At 42.6% G+C, this 27,864-nt stretch overlaps 1 protein-coding gene across 4 annotated transcripts in view; it reads right to left on the bottom strand.

The window, feature by feature from the left end:
• Positions 1 to 11,010: 11,010 nt before the first annotated feature.
• Positions 11,011 to 27,864, bottom strand: part of LOC140894858 (C2 calcium-dependent domain-containing protein 4C) — a 43,939-nt gene continuing 27,085 nt past the window's right edge. The window contains exons 5-6 of one of the 4 annotated variants that reach the window (XM_073303627.2): positions 26,591 to 26,687; positions 23,078 to 23,617 (exon numbers count right to left, since the gene is read on the bottom strand). In XM_073303627.2, coding sequence (XP_073159728.2) covers positions 26,683 to 26,687 — 5 coding nt within the window. In that variant the 3' untranslated portion in view covers positions 23,078 to 23,617; positions 26,591 to 26,682. Of the gene's footprint in view, positions 11,055 to 23,077; positions 23,618 to 26,472; positions 26,688 to 27,864 lie in introns of those variants that run through there. The other 3 variants (XM_073303626.2, XR_012153962.1, XR_012153964.1) reach the window with 3 other exon arrangements.

Below are 27,864 nucleotides of genomic sequence, written 5' to 3' on the forward strand. Positions count from 1 at the left end.
TCTAATAATGGGTGCTTTTAAAGTTTTACTCAAAGTACTTAAACAGTGAATAATAAGTTTGGATACCTAGCATCCAACCTGCTGCTTTATTTACATCTAAATTAACAAGATGATGGGCAATGTTGGTCCATAAAATGAGGTGCCAGTTAACTCTAGCTTCTGTTTTATTTTCTTGGATACCATATAATTCTTACCGAGGAGATGGCTTTGAAAGGGGAACAAGGGTTTCTATAATTAATTATTGGATGGATCACTCACTACAGAAACAGAACATGCAAGGGAAAGGGTCATAAAAACGTTTCCATCATCAAAGCTAAAATCTCTTCCATTCACTGACGAGAACATTTGAGTGTTTTGATCAAATCTTAAACATTGGCAAAAATGCTTTCAGATGTGTAAATTATACACTGTTTCTATAAAATAAGAAGAGCTGATCACATTTAAAGGGAAAGTGTGGAGGTGAGGGAGGAACAGCTGAATTAATTATCAGCTCATGTTTATTTTAAATGAGTACTTGGACAAGGTTAACTTAGTCAAAGCTTTTGATATTGCCCTACACATCTTGTGATCTATGAAACTGAAGATGACATTTGTACTAAAAAATCTTAAGAGACCTCAGCAGTGTTTAAGGTAAAGTAACTTCCCAAATGCATGGAATGTGTAATAGTGAAGTGTGATTAGCTTTTAATACAATTGATATGAGTATGAGGTCACTGAGGTGCATGAGTGCAAGCTGGGGTACACGCTGCTTTTGGACATCGGTCAGAGATGGAAGTAAAAGCTTCATAGTGTTGGAGTGAGTTATTGACAGTGTTGAAGACAATATGAAGGTATAAAACGAAACACAAGTCTTTCCCCTTAAGCTCATATTTCCCTTCTTCCAAGTTTTTTGGGGAGATGGGATATGTTCTGTTAGAACCTTAATTGTCATTAAAGGTAGTATTTGTCTGATATGGAGCTCGGTCATACAAGGAACTCAATCTGGAGGTTGTGGTGAACATAATAAATGGGATGTTTGGCCAAGTTAGGGAAATAACTTAGTCATTTGAATGACTTTTTAGCCATTTTAGTGTTTAAACATTGTAAGGCTTTTTTTATGCCGGACACTGGCAACCCACACTGTACTCAATTCATAAACCTAAATTTGAAAGCATTGTGTAGTCTGGCTTGAGTTACCTACTGGTGTTAATGGTAGTTGCAGGCAAAATCCCTGCATACTGCTTTGGAAACTCTGGAGAACCTGCTCAGTTTTGAAACTTAGCTTTCCCCCAGCCAATCTAAATGCTGAAGTCCTTTGCTAATAGCCTTTCAGTCACCTGTACAAAATATCTAAGCTCTTTAATTCATGCTTCATGATACTTAAAAGAGAAATGACTTCTCATAATCACATCATACACTAGAGAAAGCTTCAGTTTGTGTCTACCTGCAGCTGACTTTACCTTCTGTTCTTGAAACTGCATTTTCTTTTTCTTTTTTTTTTAAACTGTCTTTATTTAGGAAGTTAATTCTAACAGGCTTACAAATCCTGTCAGTATCAGAGACAATACAAAACAATCCATGCAACTGAGCTTTTGTTTAGAGAACTATTATGTAGTAATATAATAATCAGATCTGTCTATTTAACAGGATTAGGATGTTACAGAATGAGCATGTTTACGCTACCCATATGTCATTTCTAGTGATTTTATTAGTGATATATTTCATTTGAAAAACCATGTGTCTACTAAAGTTAACGTTGGGGGGAAAAAATTGGACAGGTGTACTGTTTTTTGCAGGGGATGGTACTTTGTCTGCATATTGAATAAATGGTTGCTAAATGTCTAAATATCTCTGTCCTCTTTCTATTTTGTGGGTACATAATTGGTGGGTTAATTTTTCCTTAACAACCACCTCCCATAATTTCTGATCCATTCCTCTAGACTTGGACGATATATTTTTTCCAACGAGGCTATCAGTAGCTTAGTAGATAAGAAGAGTTTAATTCTTCTTTTCCTTTTGTGTGATTGTTTCAGTTAGGAAGCCCCAGGTGGATTTTGAAAGCAACATTTGGTAATATCCAATAACTTGTGATACTTGGTTACAAATTGCATCCCAATACTCTTGAGTGACTGGACATGTCTACCATATGGACCTAAAATCTTCTGTCATCACAGGTTTTCTAACATTTACCCCCATTCAATCGCCCTATATTTTTAACCTGACTCGTGTCAGGTACCACTGAAATAGTATCTTAAAGAAATTGTCTTTTATTGTGCTACCGACCAAGGCCATTGGTCCTCTTTTCCTGATCAAACCCCATTCCTCTGAGGTCTATCTAGGTCTTGTTCCTAGCAGATCATATATGGACATTCTTTTGTTAGGAAAGTTGTCTGCAAAGAATTTTATAAACTAGTTATTTTTTGTTCCTAATTGACCAGATGCTGTCACTTCTATTACCATTAGCTATCTGTATAAAACAGCTTTTCTAGAAAGCTGGGAAACATACGGCCTAAATTGAAAGTACTAGTACCATGGGAGAGTGGAGAAGAAAAGCTGCATAAGGTAAGGTCTATGCCCATATCTCTGAATCGTGACATGAATATTTTAGCACAAATACTAGCTAGCTGATTGGAGTCCATGATCTCAATGTTACTCAAACTGGATTAATTAAGGATAGACAAAGGTCAGATAATATTTGAAGTCTAGTTGGAATCATCCAAAATGCCAGATCAAAAAAACCCGTCAATTTCTTGTTTTCCCTTGGTGCAGAGAGAGGTTTTGATAGACTAGAGTGGAACTTTCCATTTCATGTCCTGTCCCATATGGGCAGTGGCCCTTTCACAGGTTGGCCTGCTCTCCAGCACTCTCTCCAGGGCCAAGCATGGTGCTGAAAGCACTCCCTGCCCTTGGACACAAGATGTGGCTGCTGACTCAGAGCAGAGTGGTCCATGCTGTAAGTTTGGCAACATCAGCCTCTAAGCAGCTAACTAAGGATAACAAAACTCAGAATTTGGCTGTCTGCACCTTTAAACAAATAAAGCTCACAGGCAAGAGCTTAGTTGCAGTGCTTGAGGGCAAGACCCTGACCTGACCTTGGGTTTCTGGTCTAGCACTAAGGAGCTCCTCCTCTGTCCCAGACTCACCCCACACTGCCCATAAGAAGAGGGCAAGCCTTCTTAACCAGATCTGCTGGCTTTTGATTGGTCAGTGTCTTCTAGACCTCTGACAGACTAAGTCTTGCTGGTAGCCTGGACTGAGTGGTTTGTCCTTGAGCAGAGGGGAGTCAGGGTGCTGAAACCTCCTGCAGGGGACAGAGAAGGCCTGATAGTCCCCATCACTTGAGCCCAGTTCCTTAAACGGGTAACTGTTCTCTGCACCAGTCCAAAAGCAAGTGTGTTAGTTAATGGAATTAAGTGCCCTCTGTTTGAATTACCCAGAGGGGCTAGACAGGGATGTCCGTTGTCTCATTCACTTTTTGCATTTGCCATGGAGCCTTGTGCAGGGAGGATAGGAACAATAAATCTATCACAGGGATAAAACTTGCAGGAACACATCAGGAAATAGCTTCATATGCAGATGAAGTAATATGATTTTTTTATCAAAACTGCTTTTTCTATATCTGCTTGCAATCCCTTTCCTAGGATTCACACAGCTGTCTGTTAACAGCTTTCTCTCATGTTGACACTGCTGCTTTGAATATCTGAATCTCGCCAGTCAAGGTATGATAAGCAAAATATTTTGGAGAGGCAAGAAACTTAAATATAAGCTGTTCACATCATTTCTTGACATAATGTTTAACTAGCTGTGCATAATGTGGGGTTTAGCTTCGTTCACCAGGTTTAGATGAACAGTAATAGCTCTGTCCGCCTGAATCTGCAGGGTTCAAAGACCAGCAAAAGAGCTACAGTGTCTGATAAAAACATTTCTCTATTAAGGCAGGATGCATCAATAAATAATTCATGTAGTGTCTGCACTTAGTAACCTTTACTGTCTAAACAGGATATAATGGGTGTCCTAACAAGAGAGGATATAAAATGCTGACGTGTGCATAACAGGAAATATTTTATTTTTTTAACTGACTGGAACAATGGTTAAAACAATGACTAAAATTGTACTGCATGTCCTTGTTTTCATTTTCTCTTGTTTACCTTCTTGATTGCTGTTGCATTAGGGTGGCAAGTTTCTTTGTGCTGATGGTTCTGTTTATGCACCTGCCTGTCACTTAGAATCTGAAGTAATGCCTGGAGAAATGACGCTTCAAAAACAATCTCCTTTTGATCTAGAGTTTCTCTTGGACCTGGAGTAAAACCTGTCAAGTGGCTACAATTTTTGAGATGGCTGTAATTAAGTCCCAGGAGGAGAGAGGGAAAAGGTTTGCTTTTCTTCAGCACTTGGCCGGACTCAGCTCCTGCCTTCAACTATTCCACTGCAAAACCCAAAATGATAGCCGTTCAAAAGGAGATTAAGAGTATCTCAAAAACTTGTATACAAAGGAGATTCTGAGAAACCTCAGTGGAAAACAGCTTCCTGTATATACGTCTGTACTACCATGTAGCACAAGTGAAGACTGGAAAGTGACTCTTGCCATGCACTGAGACTACAGAAGAAAAATTGGGAAATATATCATTGAGAGCTGACAAATGAGCTAAACAGGCCTAGAACTGCACTAGTCTTGAATTGACTTGTAGGACCACCCTTGTAAGATACATATTTACTTAAGTCAATGCTCCCAGTTGAGTTAATGAGGGTGGGGTGAGGGGAGTAATTATTCCATCCAAGGAGTTAGCCCAATGATGAGACATCTGAGATAATGTTAACGAGGAAAAGTTCTCATGGATGAGACAGCTGAAGTCTCAGAATTAAACTAAACTAGGCCTCCTGACCAGGAAGAAGTAGACTGTGAAATCGTTCAAATACCATAAACAATCACCTTTAATAGGAGGCTTTAACTTCTTAGGTGTAGATGGGATTACAAAGGGGGTGGGAGGAGATAAAATGCTTGGAAACAAGATTATAAATCAGCCAGTGACTTGTCACTAGCTGGAAAAGACTCTTTTCTAACAAGAGAAATCTCTTAATGGAAGAGCCAGGATTCATCAGTGTTAATGCTAAGTGTGTCAGAATACATGGAAACCACTGAATTATCACTTGGTATGACGAACTGGGAATATGTCTGTATGACATGTGAATTATGTGCAAGATTATGAACCCTACATGTCTGTGTTAGGCTGCAAACTCCATTCCGAATATGTACCCTTTTCCCTTTTCTATTGTCTATTCTAAAGGCTGGTGGCAAAAGAATAACAATAGAGGGTAGATGACTCTTCAGTAGCGAATCACTGGAAATCTAATTAGTCTGGACAAAAGACTGGTCCCTGTCCGGAAGAACTGATTTAGCAGGGGAAGTCACCTTGGCAACAAAACCACCCAGCTGGGATTTGTGATCATGTGAGGAAGTTGGCAAGGTGTCACCTGACACAGATGGGCTGAAGGTTTTGAGAGGGTCATTTTCTCCAGTTTATGTGGAGGGTGGGAGACCAGTTAGCATGGAACAGCCTGCATGAGGTGGACCAGATGGTTTACCCAGGACTCAAGAAAATGGTGAGCTAGGAAGTGAGGGACGTTGTTTTTGAGTTTTATTGTTCTGTATCATCTGTACTGTTGTGCTTTACATGATTAAATATACAAAAAAGCATAATGATGTTAGACTGTGCAAGGGGTGTGGACTGCTTCACAACCTGCTGCATGCCCCTGAGAGAGTTAAACTGTAAACCAGAAGCTTCACACCTGTTGGGGTGGAGTTCTGGGACAGGGGTGAGTTCAGACTCCTGGAATCTGGAGAGAGTCCAGCCCCTGCTCCAATCTCAGGAATTCCCCAGGCGCGCTCTCAGAGGACAGACCTTCCATCTGGCATCACCCTCTGAGTGTTGGAATTGCTGCCCAGACGCCCACCCCTTCTGAGGGCAGCACTGACCCTTTAGACTTGCCAATATCTGCCCTAAACCTTCTCCCACCCAAAAGATGTGAAGCTTTTGGTCACACAAAACTGTAAAACATCCTAAACCCTGTGTCTCACTTTCCAGCTTGTCGTTCTCTGTCATAGCAGCTGCGTTTTAAAAATAACCCATGGCTCCCTGTTTTTGATTTCCTCATTAGAGATATGGTACCTTTCTGGAACAAACAAGCTTACTAACAAGGCTTAGAAAATAAGAGGTAGAGTCTGTCCATGGCACAAATACTGCACGCGAATCCAAGAGAGTGCTAGATAGGCTCTAATAAAGAGACGGTCTCATCGCCGCAACCTAAACTAGTGGGTGAGGAAATGTGACTTACTTCCTGAGTTGGTAACCCGGACTTAATGAAGCATATGGTGTTTTCCACAATTGCTGAACCTTCTTGTTTACAAGCATCAGTAAATGTCATCCTGCATATTAGATCTTGATAAACAACACAAAAATCTCCTTAGCGCACGTGAGTGGAAACATACAGCAGAGCGGTAAGCAAACACCCACTGGGTCCTTGGCCATCCTATTAACAATTCATGTCACTTACTATTGAATCAACATTAGGTGCCCAGACATTGTCACTATTAGCTTAACTTAGTAATATTTAGAAATTACACAGGAAAAATTGTAAGTAAGCTAACTAACATTCTCAAGTCAAGCACTGAAAAGGTAGGAAATGCCAGATTTACAGTTGGCCATGCCACCTTCATTCGGCTCCCTTGTGCATCCAACCTGTAGACAGAAGGGGGCAGGGAAAGGAAGTATGTGATCATGTAATTAGAAATCACAAGGAGGTGAAATTAAGATGGTTCCAGCAACAGCAGGTCTGGCATTTCCTAACTGTTGAGTGCCTGCCTTTAAACATGGCTTATGTATATCATTTCCTAGGATTCTGAAGGACAAAAATAAGCTATTCTGTAAAAATGTTCCAGAAATCTCCCCATCATGTATCATTCACAGGGTTTGAATGCTGAGCCTTCAGGAGCACAAATGTCTACCATTTGAGCTAAAATACTAATGACGTTACCTGGCAGCAGGAGGGAGTTGGGACTACTGCCACTCTGTGCTGGGGCCTGGGGATGGCTGTGGGGAGCCCAGTGCTCGCTCTCCCTTCCAGCAATGGGATGTGCTCTTGCCCCATGTCATGTCCCAGCGTGTGTGTGGGGGGGGAATATGGGATGCTGAGGCCTTGTGCTAGTTCAGGTGCAGGGGTTGTCAAAGGGAAACACAAAAGATTTTTCTCCTCGCCCCCTCCAGTTACAGCTACTGTGGCTTCTCCTAGGTATTCCCAGAGCGGCCGCCGTTGTTGCTTTGGTGGAAGCATGGAAGGGGCTCTTCATAATATTCAGTGATTTTGGCAGGCTGCCAAAAATTTTCTGAGCAACCCAATTGAGAGGGGAAATAGTTAGGTTTCAACCCTTTATCACGAGGTTAAATCGCAAAGGCATTTCATGGGAAAAAGAGCATAAGCACTTTTATAGCTAGGGGGGTTTCCCGCTGTTAAATATCAAAGGCTTGCTGCAAACTATGGTGGTGTTACTGCTACCCCAAAAGACCCCAGGATTGGCTCCCCTTCAGCTCACCCAGTGGGCTGAAAGGGAGCCAGGAAACCTGACTGAGCCAAGCGTCCTGGAGCCAGCACTCCCAGGGCTTCTTAATTCCTCCTCCAGCCCTTGTCTTGGAGTTTCTAAAACAGAATACTGTGGGGTTTCAATTCTGCAAAGAATCTTGAGGTTTTGGGGTTTGTCCTGATTTGGGATGAAAAATGTTTTTGAAAACTAAATATCTGTGGAACTAAAATTTGGTTTCCTGGACAGCTCGAGCCAAATGGCGCATGGTCCCATGCAACATAGAAACAAAGAAAAAAATGCCTATGCATGAAAAGTTATGCATCTTAAAGTAAGTGGTGCTGGCTCTATATATCTGGATTTAGAAACCTGGCCCAAAGTGTTCGTACTGCTAAGAGCTCCAGGTTAAACAGCTGATGATAGGCTGATTGTTGTCTTAGTTCAGAGCTCAGGATTTGAACAGAAGCTAAACAAGTAGCTTGAGAGTGGTGAAAGATGAGCTGCAAAGCCCTCCCTTTATACTTCCTGCCCCGCCCCGGTACTTCTGGCCGGGGGGATGGTGTGGGTGTGGCTCTGCCCGTCAGGGTGAGTGTTGTGATCCCTCGCTCTTGAGTCCAGAGGGAGGCCACTCTGCCTCACTACAGTAACAAAGGGACAGCTGCTACTGGCATCTTGAAGCCTCTCCATTCTATATGCCGCTAGCATGTTTACTGCAATGGTGACGGCTGAACTTATTGCAGAGGGGCCTGAGAAAGCATCTTACTGAAGAGGAAGCAATAAAGCTGCCATCCCTAGAAACCTTCGGGAGAGGATTGTAGAGTACCTCCTTGAAAGTTTTAATCTAGGTCTCTCTCAGGAGGAAGAAAGGACATCCCTTTGTGCATAAACAAACTGCTCCATATGCCAGCCCCTTCACCTGCCTAACCCAATAGGGAACAAAAAGCAGATACCAACTCTACCTCTGTTTGTTGTACCTCTTACTCTTCTCGTATAAGTAAAACAATGCAAAGTCTATTCTGTGTCTTGTTAACTTGAGAGTGGGCCAGGCACGGTCTTTAAATTTAAACATTGTAAGGGATAATGCATGCACATGCTTATCTGGGGTCTCTTCCCCTTCATGCTTGGCTGGCATGACTGGTTAGACCGGGGTGGAGTTTCAAACAGGTCCCCACTGCATCTTCCTCTTCCTTCTCCTCCCTCCCACACTGTTCACAGCATGGATCTCCATCTCGACCTCCTTTGAGGGGTCCATAGTGGTTTGTGGGGTGCTGGTGAGGTCTCCACCAAGTATGACTTGCAGCTCATTGTAAAAGCACTGGTCTATGGTTCAGCACCAGATCGATTATTGGTCTCCCTGGCCTTAGGGTAGGTCTGTGGCTGTTGCTGCTGATCCCTTCATATCACTTTGCCTACATCCCAGGTGTAATCTTTTCATAAATGTTGATGTTTCTATGGCTGGTCCATAGCTGTGCTTGCACAGCGTCTTCTCCCCACAGGCCCAGGAGGTCCAATAGCTCTTGTCTACTCCAGGCAGGAGTGCATCTAGTGTGAAGAGCCAGCATGGTTGGTTCAGCAGTTGCATGCAAGAGGGGAGAGTTACAAGGTGTAGTCACCAATCATGAAAAGACATTTCAAAACTATGCAGGGTGTTGTTAAGGAGGGGATGACTTTGGATCTCTGTGACCCCTAGGTAGTGCAGTTAACAATTGTGATCAGAGTGGTCAGTGTTGGGCGTTGTGGGACAGCTGCTGGAGGACCATGAGGGTCAACACAGGTCAGACCATGTGTACATGCCATTTGGGGAGGTGGTTTCACCGCCCCACTGTAACAGGGCACTTAGATTGCCCAGAGACAAATTTGAGCGTAGACCTAGGCACAAATAGGTCAATTCATTGACCTAACTTTATAGTGTAGACCAGGCCTCAATCTGTAATTCAATGTGTTTGTGGGGGAAATTGCAGAGCTTTTCATTTCACATAAACAGATTTCTGAATCATTACAGTGCATGCTGAGCATGTTTATTATACGTGGCAATTCCTTTCAAAACACACATGTTTAAACAGATGGCTCATGTTGACTATTTAATACGGTTCCTACAATTAAGTTAAATCTCAATGAAGTAGACAATGACTGATATTCTGTTGACATCAAAGCAGGTATTTTGCATGTTCCTCTTATGAATTTTCATATGCAAAGCTGCCACTGTGGCCTTATTGAAATGTCAACTGAGATAAACCGAGGTGTAACTGAAGAGGCTAGATAGGGTATCTGGCATTTCATTAATTTGTTTTTTACTATGATTTACTAGCAATCACACATTCATGCTGTTTTAGTAGTGAAAGAAAAAGACAGGTGCAAATGTATTTGAGCTAATTTCTATAAATAAACATAGTGAATGGGTGAAACTTTGCCCTCCCTCTCTGTGTGTATGGAGAACTCTAAGTGCATGCAAACTCGCTTGTTTCCATGGCACAGAGGGGGCGGGTTGTGGTAGCATGCTCTGTGCACTGGTAGCAGAGAGGTAGCATGCTTTGTGCACCATATAGCAGTCTCTGCCTCCTTAGCTGGTGGTTTTGGAGGGCAGGGGAATGGCTACTGAATACTTCACCATGTGGATAGCTTGGTTCTCTTTCTGAAAAAACAAAGACCTGAGCACTACAAATTTTAGCTTTTACTTACTATGCCAGCAACTTTGCCTTTTATTTCCCAGGTAACTTTACATCACTTTGTGTATAGTTGCTCAGATTAATAGTTAGCAATCTTATTTGCTGGAAAAAATAAGGGGGTTTATTTGTTTTAGTTTATTTAAATACTCTACAGCTTACAATCGGAAGGTGCTTATAGGTCATATGAACAGAAAAAGAAGACAACTTTCTAAATCACACTCTAAAACAGGGTGCTTCTCAGAGTCTAATGCCAACAATTGAGGAATCCACAACAAGTAAGCTGGTGAAAACCTGGCTGCATATCTTGGGCCCTCTATGTTTCCCTGGGGGGAAAAACCATGGAGTGTCTCAGAATTCTGCCCAAGAACCCTATGTCTGGGGTTGTAGCCTCTTGATTTGCCTCATTTTTTCCAATGGCTCAGTTAGGAGAGCATGTAATGCAATACCTACTGTGCATATTTAAAACATGACAAGTCTGTTATCTCCTATTTCTCACATTCCCTTTATATGTTCAGTCCTTCATGGCACTCTTCTCCTGAAGCATGTTTCAAAGGCTCCTCTTTACTTCCCTACCTGGTTTGTCACAACATTGTGAGAAAACGTCCAAATGAAAGGACACTTTTCATATACAGTTGACATAAATATTTTTCAAATGTCCTTCCTGGTTGAGGACAAAATCTCTAACCAAGATATATCTGCTTGGGTTGGGAGTCGGTTTTCCATGGCACAAAGCTTGTGGAATGGTGAGGTCTGACTTGTGTCCAATGTGACAGGAAGTGTGACAACAGTTCTTGGACGATCTCCAGCCATTATCATGTGATGTTGTTATCCAGCATCTGAAAGAAAAGCAGAAAGAGGCTCCTTTTGGTTCTGATCCAGGGCCAAAATGAAAAGATTGTGTGAGGGTTTTTATATTAGAGCTTCCCGTCTGAGTGACAATAGGACAAACATCAAAATGTACGAAAGATGAACAAGGACTGAAACCTGAGCTACATGAGCTGCAAAACATCTAGTTCCCCCTTCTGTCTAGTGACTGCTGGAAATGACACCTGTGAAAACACAGCATTTCTGGGAAATCCCTTGGCAAACTAGCTCTGGAACAATATGAAGTACTTAAATTTCTTCTGATTGGCCTTTGGCAGTTGCAACTCAATAATAAAATAACATTAATCTGGATCAGTGTGGATAAATTTATCACTGATTGCAACAAACAGTGCTGGCTGTCATTGGACTATGTACTGTGGCATGTTTAAACTTCTTAGGTCAAAGTGTCCTCATTGGGGAGTTACAGAACACTTTGGTGTCTGAATCCCTTTGGCAAAGCCAATAAAATAACTTATAACCAGATTATCTATTTTCTGAAAAACTAAAGGTGGCAACTGAAATAAAATCCTAGGAACCATGTCTAGCACCAAAAGACAACAATGTAGATAGTTCTCAAATGAAGCATAACTATAGCAACCTCTAGGTATGGCTGTTAATTCTCTAGTGAAGAGCGAGATAAACTTAAAATCATGCTGCATGCATAACTGATTAAATATTTGTAAAGCTTACAAATGTCCTTTCACTAAGTGAAGGTATAGTGCACTAAACAGCTGTAATTATTGTGCTAAAAAATAACATGAAAAAGCTGATTCTTTTTATGGCTTTGTGATGTTCTGTACCTCAGGGGAACACCTAGCACCCCCATGTTCATCCTTATAATAAGTTTGTGTGGTCTCTAATGCAAAGTTTGTCATGTCAGGTGTCTTCGGAAGGCTCATAATGTACTGAGCATTGTTGTTATGGTAATGTTATAGGTTGTAATTTCATGTATATAATTATGAGGCTGAAAATGTGTCCTTATGTCTTTAGGCCCAGCAAAAACTCTCCAGGAGCAGAGGGGCAGTTCACACCTCATCAGGGCATGTATGGGACAAACCCAGCCTAGCCTCACAGGAACAAAGGACACTGGCCTAGGCAACAACAAAGGATCTGTTGGACTCTCGAGTGAGCCACCACCTTCCTTAGGTCAGTTTGGGACTGCAATGAGGTAATGCTTACCTGACTCTGGAGTCAGGGGGGGGAGAGATGGCAGAGGAGGGTAAAGCCAAGAGCGAAGAAAGGACATGATAAAAGGCAGAGAGGTTTGCCATGCTCTTCCTCTCTCTTCCACCTCCATCTACAGACATCACCACCAAGAGACTGAAGCGCTGATCAAAGGGGAGAGCCTGGCTGAAGGGCAACCAGGCAGCCTGTGGTGAGACACATCTAAGTTTGTAAGGGGATTGAAAGTGTTAAGATCAGTTTAGAATGCGTTTTGCTTTTGTTTCATTTGACCAAATCCAACTTGTTATGCTCTGATTTATAATCCCTTTAAATCTATCTTTGTAGTTAATAAATGTTTGTTTATTCCAGCTGAAGCAGTGCATTTGGTTTGAAGCATGTCAGAGACTCCCCTTGGGATAACAAGCCTGGTACATATAAATTTCTTTGTTAAACTGATGAAATCATATAAGCTTGCAGTGTTCAGTGGGCATAACTGGACACTGCAAGATGGAGGTTCCTAGGGTTCTGTCTGGGACCAGAGATATTGTGTCATTGCACAATCCAAGCAGCTTATATGCCAGAGGCTGTGTGTGAACAGCCCAGGGGTGGGGGTTCTCATAGCAGAGCAGGGTAAGGCTCGCTCCCAGAGACAAGGATTGGAGTGACCTAGCAGATCACCGGTCCAGATAACACCAGAGGGGAATGTCACAGGCTTACTGGGTGTCTGCCAGAGGATGAATTTCTTGTGGAAAATTTCAGCCAGATATACAGCTGTTACTGATGACAAGGATAGGGAAAAAATGTATTGGTTTGGACATGTAAAAAAAAATGGTTACCTTTTCTTTAAAAACTCTAGCGCTCCCATGCTTTGGAGCAGGGATCTGAAATATGGCAGGGGATGGCCATTCAGTCAGGGGGGTGCTTGTAGTCATCTCTGGAAATCTCCCCCAAATTTTACCAAGTTATAAATCTGTTGGTGTATCTTGGATGCTTGTTGCAGACTATTAAGTGCTCAGGGCACAGACTGTCCTCTTAGGTGTTTCATCCAGCACCTCATAGGGCGTCAGTCCTGACTTAAGCACGACTGCATCACAAAATATTTCCCATGTGTGATTTGTTATAATGAAATCTAATGGCTATAGCTAAAATGCATTCAAAATGGTAAACTCAGACAACCAGCTTTGTGATCTGCAAGTGAATGTGGCCTGATGGCTTTTCAGCATGACTGCTAATTACATTTTGAGAAATCAATTGGCTGACGTGCTGCCTATCATTATGAAAAGGGAAGGGCAATGTCTTTTGGAATTGACTTCTCTCTACAGAGAAATCTAAGAGAGCTCCCCACAGTTTTTTGGGGTGAAGGAGGCTTGGTGTTGCAGAGGATCTTGGCTTTGCTGTCAACTAAGAATATTTTGGTGGTTAAAATGTCAAGTGTGTGTCTACCCTGACAGGTGACATTGTGAAAATGATGTAGAAAGTCAGTTACTTTTTCTCCATTTTTATTATTGTAGGACTTCCAAAAGGAGCAGAGCTGAGAATAAGTGGAATTCTAAGGGCTTATCTACAGTGGCAAGTTTCTGTGCAGTAAAGCAGCTTTTTGTGCTCAAAATGCCAACGTGTACATGCCGCCAAGCCACTTTGTGCGCAGAAACTCCTCAGTTGCAGTGCTGCAAAAAACCCACCTCGACGAGAGTCGTAAGACTATTTGCGCAAAGGCTCCAGCGCTCTATTGCCATTGTAGACATTGGCCTCCGGAGTAGGTGACCAGGTGTCTGGTTTTGGACCAGAACACCCGATCCAAAAGGGATCCTGGCGGCTCCAGTCAGCAATGCTGAGCAGGTCGTTGAATGTCCGGTTTGTGCAGCGCCGCAGCGAGGCTGGCAGGCTCCCTGCTAACTGCCACGCCGCGGCCCGCACGGCTCCTGGGTCAGGAAGCAGCTGGCCTGTCTGCCTCCCAGCTGTAGGGGCTGCCGGGGGGGACCGTGAGCTGCCCCACCCCCCGCCCTCAGGTGCAGCTCCCGTTGGCTGGGTGGGAGCATGGGAGGAACTAGCCCCACTCGCGAGCGCTCAGCAGGCAGCTGTTGAGGGGTCGTGTGGTGCACGCCTCTCCCGCTGTTGCCCAGCCCTCTTCTCCTCAGGCTCCTCATGTGTCTGGGCTTGAGCTGCAGCAACTTGCGGCCTGTTGACCCATCACCAGCGCCCAGGGATTGCATCCCTCCTCATTCCAACCCCCCCTGCACCCCCATCCCTCTCTCTGCATTCCTCCCTGTCCTACCCCGCACACCCCCATCCCCCGTCATTGCATTCCTCCCTGTCCTACCCCGCACACCCCCATCCCCCGTCATTGCATCCCTCCCTGTCCCAACCCCCGGCAACCCCATCCCCCTCTCTGCATTCCTCCCCATCCCACCCCCCACACCCCTAACCTGCATCATTGCATCCCCCCTGCACCCCATCCCCCATCATTGCATCGCTCCCCGTCCCAACTGCCAGCAACCCCATCCCCCTCACTGCATTCCTCCCTGTCCCACACCCCCATCCCGCATCATTGCATCCCTCCCCGTGCCAACCCCCCTGCACCCCATCCCCCGTCATTGCATTGCTCCCCGTCCCAACCCATCCCACACCTACCCATCCCAGCCCTGTGCCCCATACAGCACTCTCCCACCCATCCTCTCCATCTCCCAGAGCTGCCACCCCATGTTCTTCACACCCTACACCTCTGCACCCCATTCACCTCCATACACTTCTGCACTTTATGTCCCTATATGCCCCTGTGCCCTGCAATCCTCATGCACCTGTAGCCTTCTGCCTCCCCTGCATCCCATTCACCCCACATAGCCCCCCACGCCCTCTCCTCTCGCCTTCACTGCCCCCTCTCACCTCTACCCTCCTCTCGTCCTTGGCCTGTTTTCCTCCCCATCCTCTCTCCTCCACCCCCACCCTATCTTTACCATTCCAGCCCACCTTCCTCCCTGTCCAGCTGGGTGATTTAGGCAGCCCCTGGAAAAGTGTATGCAAAAGTGTCTCTGTGTAGGCAAGTGTGTGCATGCATGCATTGTAAGAGACTGTGTCTTTGTGTAGGGAGGTGCATGTACTGCTGCATGTGTGGATAAAATTTGCAGCCTAACTCTTTGACTTTTGTTCCTTTTGCTGGCTTGCGCACAGAAATATTGATGACATAAAATATGTGTGTATACGTTTCATAACAAGTTTTTAAAAGAGAAGGGAACTCTAAAAGAAATGTATATATTTCTTAAAAGTGAATGCTGTTGACTAGTAATTGCAGAAGAGCCAATATATCATACATTTCTCCCCACCTTTGCCTAGCTACATTATAAACTCTTTGTTGCAGATTCTCTCTTTCTATGTGTATGTCCAGCACCTACCACCCTGGAGCCCTGATCTTAGTTGGGGTCTCTAGGCACTAAACAACAATTATAATAATAAATAATGTGGAAGTATATGTGTTACTGCCTGCTAGATGTGTACACATGAATGCACATGTGTATCTGCATGTAGGTGTGGGAGTCAGTTTCTACAGATTTATTTTTATAGGTATCTGGACAGGTGTGCATTTCTGTGGTTGTGCTCTGTGGATTTGTATTTGGGATTCAGGAGTGTGCCTTTAAGGGACCCATTGCAGCTGTGATAATGTGTGGTCCTAATTCAACATGTAAAATTACAATATAGGCATTAACAGAGCAGTATCTGACAAGTTATTAAGAAAATAGAGCTAAGGGGAGCAGATTCTTAGTTTCCCTTTGGATGACACATTATCCCCTGAGAAAGTAAAATTGGTCCTCAGTTTCTGTTTTACAAGCTATAGTCTTACTAGCGGTCTTACTCACCTGCATTTGAAGCTTAAATTCACTTTGACCTGTTCACGCTTTTATCATTCACCCATTTTGGAGAGCAACACCAGCATGTAGGAGTATATGTATATGGCATTGGTGAAACAATACTGGAATACTGCATCTGTTTCTGGTGTCTACATTTTAAATAGGATGTTGAAAAACTGGAGAAGGTGTGGAAGAGAGCCACAAAGATCATTTGAGGATGAGAGAAAATGCTTTACTGTGAGAGGCTTAAAGGTTTCAATATGTTTAGTTTATCAAAAAGAAGACTGAGAGGTAACTTGATTACGGTGTAAAAGTATCTTCATGGGGAAGTAATATCAGATACCTCAGGGCTCCTTAATTTAGCAGAGAAAGGCATAAAAAAGAAGTCTGGAAGCTGAAGCCAGAAAAAATTCAAATTAGAAATAAGGCACATATTTTTATCAGTGACTGTTATTAACAATTGGAACAAATTACAGTGGGAAGTGGTGGGTTCTCCATCTCATAAGGTCTTTAAATCAAGACTAGATGCACTTCTGGAAGATATGCTTTAGCTAAACATAAGCTATTTAACAAGTTATTGGACTCAATACATGCATGATGGGGGGAAAAAAGAAGTATAAATTTAAGTACTTTCAATTGGCATGCTCGTTAAAACTGTTTTTGTTTTATATTGTTTGTATCTTCTTTACACTTCAGAAGTTTAAAAAGTTTAATTTTCCAGTAGTGTTTAAAATCTCTCCCTGGTGAGGTGAAGGGTATCTGAATCACACATTGCATCTCCTACATTCAGACTGTTGCAGCTCCTGGCCTTCTCCTGGTGTTTGTTTAGGCCTTGCAGTGAAAATGAGCATGTGAGCAAGGATGGGGGGAGAGCAAGTGACAGAAGGATGGGGGAGGGAGTGAGCGGGGGCAGGGCCTTGGGAAGGGGCGGGACACGGGCGGGACCTCGGGGAAGAGGCAGGGCAGGGGTGTTCAGTTTTCTGGAATGAGAAAGTTGGCAGCCCTACTCCGGAGCTGTCCCATAATGCCTCAAGTGACCGCTGTGTTCATTGTTTTGAACTCGGCTGCCCAGAGACAGGCACCCCTCCCCTTTCAAAGCACTGTTTCTGACAGCCATTGCGTGCTGTGCTGATCTGCTCCGGGACACAAAGCAAACCATTAATGTGGAAGGCTCGTGCTGTTGAACACAGAGGCAGGGGTGTGTGTGTTGAGAGAGAGAGAGAGAGAGAGAGAGAGCCCAGGGAGGGAGGCGGGGGCTGATGTCAGGGTTTCCTCCTGCCTCAGGACTGGTTGCTTCCTGCCACTGTCTGAACTTACAAGACAGCATGCTGACAAACTCTCTGTCCCCCAAAACACACGGTCTGTCTCTCTCCCGCACTCCATACACTCACACATTCCCCCCCCCCCACTTCAGTTGAAAAGCAGCTGGCAATGTAGTAGGATGCCCATGGAATGATGGGATTGGGAAACCTGCATCATGTGACACTGTGCCTGCCCCATGAAGCATTGCAAACCCTTCCCAAAGCTCCCTGCGGCCAGTTGCACAGTGGGATAGCTACCACAATGCCCTGCTCTCTTTGCTGTTGCAAGAGCTGCTAATGTGGATGCTCTCCAGCATCACAAGGAGCACAGTGTGGACGTGCAACAGCAGTTTAATTCCAGCATTTTAATAAAAGTGGTCAGAGGTGAAAAGCAAGAAACCCTAGCCGTAGCCTGTGAACGCAGTGTGGAAAAAGCTAGAGTGAGGGCTTTTGGGTCTGGTGTTGGCTAAAAGGACTTGGGGGTGCAAGCTAAGAAATTGTTCTGTTTGTTCTTGGTTCCTCCTGCATTCGGAGAAGCAGGTCTTTGCATATTCCTTGTCAAAAAACAAGATTGCATCAAATATCAGACTCTATCAATTATTATTTCCAACTGGAACATCCCCAGGCCTCTGAAATTTGGCTAACCTTTTGGGTTTAAAAGGGGCAACACTATGTAGTTAAGCCTTGGTTGTCTATTGATAGTTAAACATTGTCACCTGGAACCCAGCTGTGTTCATTTGGTGTCCTCATTCATAAGGAGGAGTTATCTTTGATCTCTACACACCATTAAGAGAATTTGGTGTAAACAAGTTATACTTGTGAAAACCCAGTGAAGACCATGAAGTTGCTCAGATGTAAGTGAGCATGTGAATGGGTTACAGAACCTAAACTGGAGGAGGTGTGGCAGAAAGAAAGACCCTTCGCTCTAAAAAAGTTGATTTTTTTTTGTTTGCATGGCTAAAAACAGAAAAGCTACTTTGCATTTTGAGGTCTCCCTTAAGAGACAAAGGGACAGCACAGCACCTCTTTCTCTGCAGACAAGTCTAAATTTCTTCTGCTATCTGTTGCAATTTTAGCTTTTAAAACCAAAACGCTTTTCCCCATTCTTTCTTCCCTCTTAAGATTATCATGGTGGATAATCAGCTGAACATGAGTTCCCAGAGCAATGCTGTGGCCAAAACGGCAAATAGGGAAATCTTGAGTAGGAGGACAGATGTTTTTTAACCTATGTATTTGGCATTGGTGCAAGAGCTGCTGGAAAACTGTTTCCAGGTTTGAAGAAGAATGAAAAAGTTGTGGTGCATTCTCCATCACTGACAATTTATAAATCACGATTGGATGTTTTTCTAAAGGATATACTCCATGGATAATTTTGGGGAAGTTCTGTGGTCTGTGTTACACAGGAGGTCAGATTAGATGATCACAGTAGTCCATTTTGGTCTTGGAATCTATGAATCTTCAAGGGACAAAATTTCCAGACCTTGGTTTCCAGAAAGAGATTACTCCCTGATCTTCCCTTCATTAGTATCCCTCTCCCGCATGATTGGAGAGCAGGCTAAATTGAACACACTAGAGACAAGAGGTGCTCTCAGGATCCAGTGAAGGCTTCTGCCTGTTCCAAGCCTGCAAACCTTCATTTGTCTGGAGCAACATGCTCAATATGGATGGCCTCTCTCGTCCGATAGTCTGTGACTATCAGACTGGGGCAGTACTGGTTGCACCAGTAACCCATTAAGGTATACAATTATCATTGATCAGGAATTTTTTTATGAATACATCTCCAAGTCTCTTAGATTTCATGATCTAATGCAGTGGTTCTCAACCAGGGGTATGCGTGCCCTGGGGATATGCAGAGGTCTTCCAGGGGTATGTCAACTCATCTAGTTTTGCCTAGTTTGCCAATTTGCCTAGTTTTACAACAAGCCTCATAAAAGTACCAGCGAGGTCAGTACAAATTAAAATTTCATACAGACTGACTTGTTTATACTGCTCTATATACTATATTAAAAGGTAACGTAACATGCGTATACGCACTGTATTAGATGTGCATTTTATGTCGTCTACTTATGTGTGCAAGCATGTTAATGAGGTTGAAGTTGTCATAGTGTATGCGGTTGTGATGTAAAAATGGTTCGATTTTTAAAATGAGGAGCTAGAAGCGGCGGGAGTGGCAACAGTGATAAATTGTAGGAAATTGAAAATGATTGCAAAAAAAACCCCACCCCGTCATCCGTTCTGCGAGGAATATATTGCTTTTGGATTCAGATCTACAAATAGCGATCCACCTCAAGCTGTGTGTTTCCTTTGCGGGCATTTGCATCGACATTTGAAGACAAAAGACCCCGTGCATGCAGGTACGTCAGTAGAAGTTTTTCAAAGAAAGCTTTCTGAGTTCCAGACTTGTCAGCCTAAAATGAAAAAAGCTTCAACTATTTCTAGAAAAGCACTAGAAGCGTCATACACTGTTTCCCTTGTAGGAAAATCAAAGAACCCAAATAATGCACTTACACAAGCTCCAGGGAAAAGCCACTCCAATAGGTAATTTGGGTCCGCTGACAAAAAGGCTAGCATCCTTTGACCTGATATTACCAAAAGGAAAGTTTGTGCTTTTCTCTACGCTTTCTGCCATAAACTTACTATTTCTATTACCAGACCTGGCAAAAGTGCACTAATATACCAGCTTAACTGATGGGTGAATTATATGTTAGTGCGGCATAGCTCCTTCAGCTGCTAAATGTAGATTATACACTGATGTGCCAAAAATAAAAAAGCAACACTATTTTGTTGGACTATTAATAAATAATTCAAGAGAATGTGGGTAGTCTGGAAAGCAGTGTTCCATACCAAACAGCAACCATTTCATACATGTAGCGAAATCATGGATCTTTGCCAAATGTATAAGAAAAACATAAATCTGACAACCATTCCAAAACTGCCATTGATATCAACAGAAGCAGCATCTGAGCCTACATAGACATGCCAGTTAAGCAAGTCAAAACTATTCAAATCAAAAGTAATAAATGGATAAAATTTCAAGTATAGGTTATTTGCAGTGAGCTTTGCAAACATATTGAAGAATTAATTAAAACCAAACTTAAGATATCCGATCACGCATTGACAATTAACCCAGAGAGAAGATTGACCAAATTATTATAGCAATTACTTCCCAAACATTAACCCTTACTACAGATTAAATGAAGTAATTCTGCTGATCCCCTAATATTCTGCTGATCCCTTACATTACATTACAAGGATTTTTTTTCAGACTCCCGTGTCAAAGCTTATTGCAATTTCTCATGACTATGCAAAGGTAAGACCAGTGTACTGACACCTGATATAATAGTTCATTAATATCGGTTTGGGCAATGATTCAGCAGCTGTCTGACATTAAATGTCATTCTCTACTTCCTTTCTTCTCCAGGATAAACATGTCAAAAGTTCCACAGCCATGCAGGTAAGTAAAGGAAATTTGTAGCCTTGTAGATAAACCAAGAAAATAAGATCACTAGGACCTAAAAAGCTGAATCACTGACCAAACAAATGCTACCAGGTTAACCTTTTAACTCCTGAGCATGAGTTCAACTCCTGTGCAGCAATCCCATTTTCAGACTGTCTCAAGAGCTTCTGGCCATTTGATGTGGATGTACCAGACATGACTTGGACTTCAGTGGTTAGGATGAAGCAGGGCTATTTGCCATAGGACACGGTTCTTGAAAAGTCAATAGTACGTTGAAATCCAGCATAGGTAAGCAGAGAAAGCTTCACCTAATTCATGTTCACTGTGAAATAATTTGACATTTTGTATCCAGTTGGTCCTGCTAATTTGTCCACAAATAGCAGCAAAACAGACAACCTTCTTTCGTATTTAGTCTTGAATCAGAAATGCCAATTTTGACTATTGTCCTGGTGGCCTTGCTCTGAATTCTGCAAGCAGTCTCTCCAAGTTGGGCTTTAGCATGCTGATGGGATACTCTGATGAAACATGCACCTCTGCTCTGCTGTTCTGAGCATATTAGATCATCAGATCTGACACTTTTACCCAAATAATAAGTTGACACATTAACATTAACAAACAAAATAAACTGGTTATGAATGCAGTCTTGGAGAAGCCTAGATCCCACTACTTCAGGTGCAAATTAATCCTCTTAATTTTCAGATCTTGGCGTTCAAATGAACGTAGCCCCATTTATCAGGCCCAGAAATCGGAAGCACTGGAGATTCTCAGTTTAAACAGGCAATATACAGTTGTTATAAGTACATTAGGTTGAGTGACTGTTCTGCTGTCATAATGGAGCAGGAGACAGTAAGTTAGGAAATGGCTAAACACTGAAGTTTATGTTGGCAAAAAAAATTTAAACAGATTGTGGAGAGGACAAGCAACACCACCAGGGGGCATTTAAACACATGACATATTGACCATGGCTTAAGAGAATTCAGGGCAATATATTTCAACCTCTAGTTCCATCAACTGATAAGCGCCGGCATGTCCTTTTTTAGGATGCTAATTAAATCACACTGGACTAGAGTCAAGTATCAGGAAGGTGGCAGTCAAACTCGTACTCAGCTAAAATATTTGCTGTTGATCATGTGGTAGGTAAGGAGAACGATTGCCCCCTGCGTGAGACTGGTAGTGCAGCTATCCTCCACCAGAGGGGGAAGCAGCTTTAAGTTGCATAATGGGTCCATAGAAGCCTTGATAGTATAAACTACTTGAACGTATTGAATCAATAGGCCTCTCATGTGATCTGGCTCTGTTCCTGGTTTTACTCCAGCTCAACCCACTTTCTGGGCCAATTAAAAGTCTTAGCTTCTCAATCCATAGAGAGAGAGGGAAGCTGATAGCTTGGGTTCCCCTGGTCCTCAGGCCACATGGGTAGCTTACAAGCTGGTCACGCAATCACAGACATGAAGGTCGCTATCTTACAACAAAAAAACTTCAAATCCAGACTCCAGCGAGAAACTGCTGAATTGGAATTCATTTGCAAATTGGATACTATTAATTTAGGCTTAAATAGAGACTGGGAGTGGCTAAGTCATTATGCAAGGTAGCCTATTTCCCCTTGTTTTTTTCTACCCCCCCGGAACGTTCTGGTTAAACTTGGATTTATGCTGGAAATGGCCCACCTTGATTATCATGCACATTGTAAGGAGAGTGGTCAGTTTGGATGAGCTACTGCCAGCAGGAGAGTGAGTTTGTGTGTATGTGTGGGGGGTGTGTGTGTGAGAAAACCTGGATGTGTGCTGGAAATGGCCCACCTTGATTATCATGCACATTGTAGGGAGAGTGGTCACTTTGGATGAGCTATTACCAGCAGGAGAGTGAGTTTGTGTGTGTATGGGGGTGGGGGGGTGAGAAAACCTGGATTTGTGCTGGTAATGGCCCACCTTGATTTTCATACACATTGTGAGAAGAGTGGTCACTTTGGATAAGCTATTACCAGCAGGAGAGTGAGTTTGTGTGTGTGGTTTTTGGAGGGGGGTGAGAGAACCTAGATTTGTGCTGGAAATGGCCTACCTTGATTATCATACACATTTTAAAGACAGTGGTCACTTTGGATGGGCTATTACCAGCAGGAGAGTGAGTTTGTGTGGGGGGGGGCGGAGGGTGAGAAAACCTGGATTTGTGCTGGAAATGGCCCAACTGGATGATCACTTTAGATAAGCTATTACCAGCAGGAGAGTGGGGTGGGAGGAGGTATTGTTTCATGGTCTCTGTGTATATAATGTCTTCTGCAGTTTCCACAGTATGCATCCGATGAAGTGAGCTGTAGCTCACGAAAGCTCATGCTCAAATAAATTGGTTAGTCTCTAAGGTGCCACAAGTACTCCTTTTCTTTTTGCAAATACAGACTAACACGGCTGTTACTCTGAAACCTGTCTAGTTAGTGGTCACTCTTCTTCATTGATAGCTAATTACACATCTAATGCAGACTCCCAATGAAACGCAGTTCCTGATCAGTCTCCAGAGAAGAGGCAAACTCTCAAATTACCTTTATTACATAAATTACATCACATTTCTCCGCACTTGAGCAATTCAGGAGTTATTCCTTTGCTTTCAAAGAAGCCATTGATCTGCTTCATGATGAGAGAAGATGTTTTTATTCTTTCCTGGCAGCAGAGCAGGATTTCTTTTAGCCAATCTGATCAAAAAGTTCATCAGTTGATGTGGTATCTCCAGTGAGATTGATGGCTGGATAAACTACAAATCAAATTACCAAGTGTGAAGTGCTGTTGGAAACAATGCAGAAAGGCAAATATATTACTGAACAAAAAGTGTTCGTAAGAGTTGAGATTGAACGAGTTAAAATAAAGTCCTGCTAATGCTGCATAAATGTGCCAAATATTCTGTCTCTTAAATAAAGCCACGCTGGAAAGGAACACTTTGCTACCACGTCACTCTTCATCCCTCAACATCTCCCTGCCTTGCTTACCCCTCTAAAAATGTGCAAATATAAATGCAAGATTCAAAAGAAATATGAATAGTATTTAATACTAACAAATCTAGCCTTCTTTTTATTAAAACCTCAGAGTGGAGGTTGTTTGTAACTGAAAGTTCTGTAACTCTGAACAAAACATTATGGTGGTTCTTTCAAAAGTTTACAACTGAAGATTGGCTTAATACAGCTCTGAAACTTTACTCGGTAGAAGAAAAAGGCTGCTTTTAACTGTCTTAATTTAAATGAAAAAAGCACAGAAAAGTTTTCTTGTCGAATCTTTTTTTAAACTTTCCCTTACTTTTTTTTAGTAGTTTACCTTTAACACGGTACTGTACTGTATTTACTTTTTTTATTTTATTTTTTTATCTCTGCTGCTGCCTGATTGTGTATTTCCGGGTCCAAATGACAAGTGTGGTTTATGGGTCAGTTCATAACCCTGAAGTTCTACGGCATACAAATAGCTATTTTGCCGGCCATTGAAATATAGTGAAGACGGCAGTGCCAGAGAGTAGCTGGCCCCTTAAGACTCTCAGCATACTTGTAACAAGCTCTGCTAAAGAGAATAAGCCAGCAGATATCCATCTTGGGATAATTGATTGCCTAAGTATCTGGGGAGTAGTTAATTAGCAAAGGAATACCTGGGCCTTTTAAAGGGTTATATAAGCTCAGGGAGGAGAAAACCCAGGGAAAAAGTAGGTGGGGAAAGAATGTCTCAGAGGAACTGACTAGGAAGCTACTCCCAGGGGGTCTCCCCAGAGAACAGAGGTGAGAGGCTCCCAAAGGACAGAGCTGTGAATGCCAAGTTTCAGAGAAACCTGGTCCCAATGGAAAGACTTCACCAGGCAGCAGCAACCCTAGACCAAAGAAATGATATGGTTTCCTAAGAAGAATTGTCATAGTGTGAACTCTTCGTGGACCTTGACTCAAGCAGAGAGACCCATTCCCAGATGAGGACAAGAGGCCCTTCTCCTGAAAGGGGTTCTGTGTTAAGGGGCCTGGACAGAAGTGGGGTTGACAGACTAAAGTTAATGCAGCCCCTTCCCTGCCTAGCTAGGATGCTGGAGTGGAAGCCTATTTGTATAATGTTCTGCCTTTGGGTTAAATAACTAGATCCTTGAAGGGTCACTGTTCAATATACATAGTCCTCATTGGACTTATTGAAAGGCCAGTAGGAGAAACTGAGGCAGACATAATTGCAGTGCTGCACCAGGCTGCCATGGGCGTGTTCCAGGGTTAAGGGCCCCCATTACAGGCAGCCATTCAATATGGTAACAGTTCATTAAAGAGCTGTTAAACTAAAACTATAGAATACAACTATCCAAGATGAAATATCAGCAGGACACTACATGTATTGTGGTCATTAAGCAATTGATTTGTGGGGATGTGTGTGCATGCTTACTTTTAGATAGACCACCATTTAGAAGTGATCTGGAAGCAGTGCCACTTAAGGTGATCAGACAGCAAATGTGAAAAATTGGGATGGGGTGAGGGGTAATAGGAGCCTATATAAGAAAAAGACCCAAAAATTGGGACTGTCCCTGTAAAATTGGGACAACTGGTCATCCTAGTACCACTTAATTAGAACCCAGCATGCTCTTAAATTGATATGATATTACTCACCTGGGTAGGAAGAAAGCTACTTGCTAAATCACTAGTACATTTTCCTGTTGTGCTTTGGTTTACTTCTAAGGGCTCCCATCCAAACAGTGGCCAGTCTGAGTCCTACTTTTCTTAGATTATAGCCTAATATAGTATGGTTAGCTATGGTCAGAAGCCACATCTTAAATGTTGTTCTTGTGTAACAAACCCAACTTGCCATGCTCAAAGGCACCAATCTGAGGACAAATTAATGATCGGTAAAGCTAATTCTTTGATATGTAGCTAGTTGTAACACTGTAATAAAAAAAAGGGGGGAAAAACCCCTCAGTTTACAAAGTATATTTTATACTATATATTCTATTCTATCTTAAACTCAATTCTTGCATTTTACTACCAATAATAGCAAAAAGTGAAATTTATTTAAAAAAAGGAAAGACTGTTTTTCCACTGATCATCTGACCAAGTTGGTTACAACTGAGCTGACTAATGCAGTTATTCATTGTAATAAGCTTTTATCCTTCTCTGGCTATGCCAGTTCCTAGAAATGTGGCAAGTGGTGCTTCTACACACAATTCAGATTACTAGTAAACATGTCCATCTGTTCAATATTTTCCTTCCAGCATAATTTTGACTCTGTGGGTAAAAGCAATTGACTGAGGGCAGTACACAAGAAGTATATATACTCTTACAGACTCTGTCCTTTTAATGTAAAACTTCATGGGAAATCAGTTGTAATTTGTTCTATCAGAATACACAATGAAGAACCTACATTGCCAGTGATGTAGCTATGTGTAAATTGAACAGAAATTGGTGCTCAGATGCAGTTCTTGGTCCAAATTCTCTGATCATGGAAGTGGCTGCGGTTCCAGTGACTCATTTGCAGAGATAGTGACTCAATTTCACCTGATGCTTTTTTAGTCTAAAGGGTGGGTGGGTGTCTCTCTCTAGTATTTTAGTTTCCCCACCCCGCCCCAAGAGACAAGATACTGAGGAATGCATTGGAGCTAGCAAATTTAGTGGAAGCAAGGCCAACCTGCTGCTTCTTACCAGTTTCAGAAGAAGTATGCCAGAATAGCTGAGCTCTCCGAACAGCCATAGACCAAGACCAAAGGAATAAATGGCTATCAGGAAATGGGTTGGTTTTAGTACCATTAATCCTAAACACCTTTTTAAACCTCTTCTCACTTCAAGGGGTAATGTGGTGTTGTCGTTGCTTGATGTGCTGTCTGTTCTTTCATTTAAATCCAGCCCAGATCGTCAGTCTGCGTAGTTTGAAAGAGAGGAGGATTAGAGTTACAGGTTACATTAAAAACACAAATAAGGACTTAGTGCTACCCCCATACAGCCAGCTCAGAAGAATCCTACCATACTGTCATAACCAAAATCCTGACTGGGACAAATTTTAAATCTGAAAATCCTCATCATAGCATCGATAAGAGTATTTGCCAATCTGTGTGGAAAATAGGACACAAGGAGATAAACAGGTGCAGCTCCAAAACACTAGAATATCCAGCCTTGACATATTCTTACATTTATTACTGGTTGTAGATGTAGGAATGACAGCCTTGAAGACTTATGCTATTTCACCACAGGCAAGGGCACCATGGGCAACAGCACTATGCATTTCCTACACTGCCTTGAGCCTCCTCTAAGGTAAGAGCCATAGGAGCCTCCTCTAAGGTAAGAGCTATTCAGTTCTATATGACATAAATAGACCTTGACATTTGTGCTAAGCATAACAACAATAGCATGTACACAAGCGTTAACCAACTTAGTCATTACTAACCTGGGTTTGATTTAAACCAGTAACCTACCTTCGTCTGTCTCACTACCAATATGCTGAGTCATCCAGGCCCACCTGTTTAGGTAACAAATTATTTAGGGGTAATGAAAGTAGTAGTGAGGTGATAACTTTCTCATATGGTAAGTGTCCTGTAGCATCATTAAAATGTAGATAGAGGAGGGGATTTCAACTACAAAACTTGTCTGTTAAGCTTTATGTAAAGCAGGGGATACAATTAAAAACAGCAACGTCCGTGCACCACACTCTAATACTTTAGGTAATAAATATATTAAAGGTTTCAGAGTAGCAGCCGTGTTAGTCTGTATTCGCAAAAAGAAAAGGAGTACTTGTGGTACCTTAGAGATGAACAAATTTATTTGAGCATAAGCTTTCGTGAGCTACAGCTCACTTCATTGGGTGCATTCAGTGGAAAATACAGTGGGGAGATTGAAGTGAGCTGTAGCTCACGAAAGCTTATGCTCAAATAAATTTGTTCGTCTCTAAGGTGCCCCAAGTACTCCTTTTCTTTTTGCAGATATATTAAAGAACACTTGGGACTTGATGCTATATTGGAATCCACTGGATGAACCCTTGCACTACTGCACAGTCCCACTTACATGAAAAGCCTCATCATAGCATAGAGATATTGCTCAGGT

This window comes from Lepidochelys kempii, chromosome 10 (genome assembly GCF_965140285.1).
Source record: "Lepidochelys kempii isolate rLepKem1 chromosome 10, rLepKem1.hap1, whole genome shotgun sequence".
Classification (NCBI taxonomy): Eukaryota; Metazoa; Chordata; order Testudines; family Cheloniidae; genus Lepidochelys; species Lepidochelys kempii.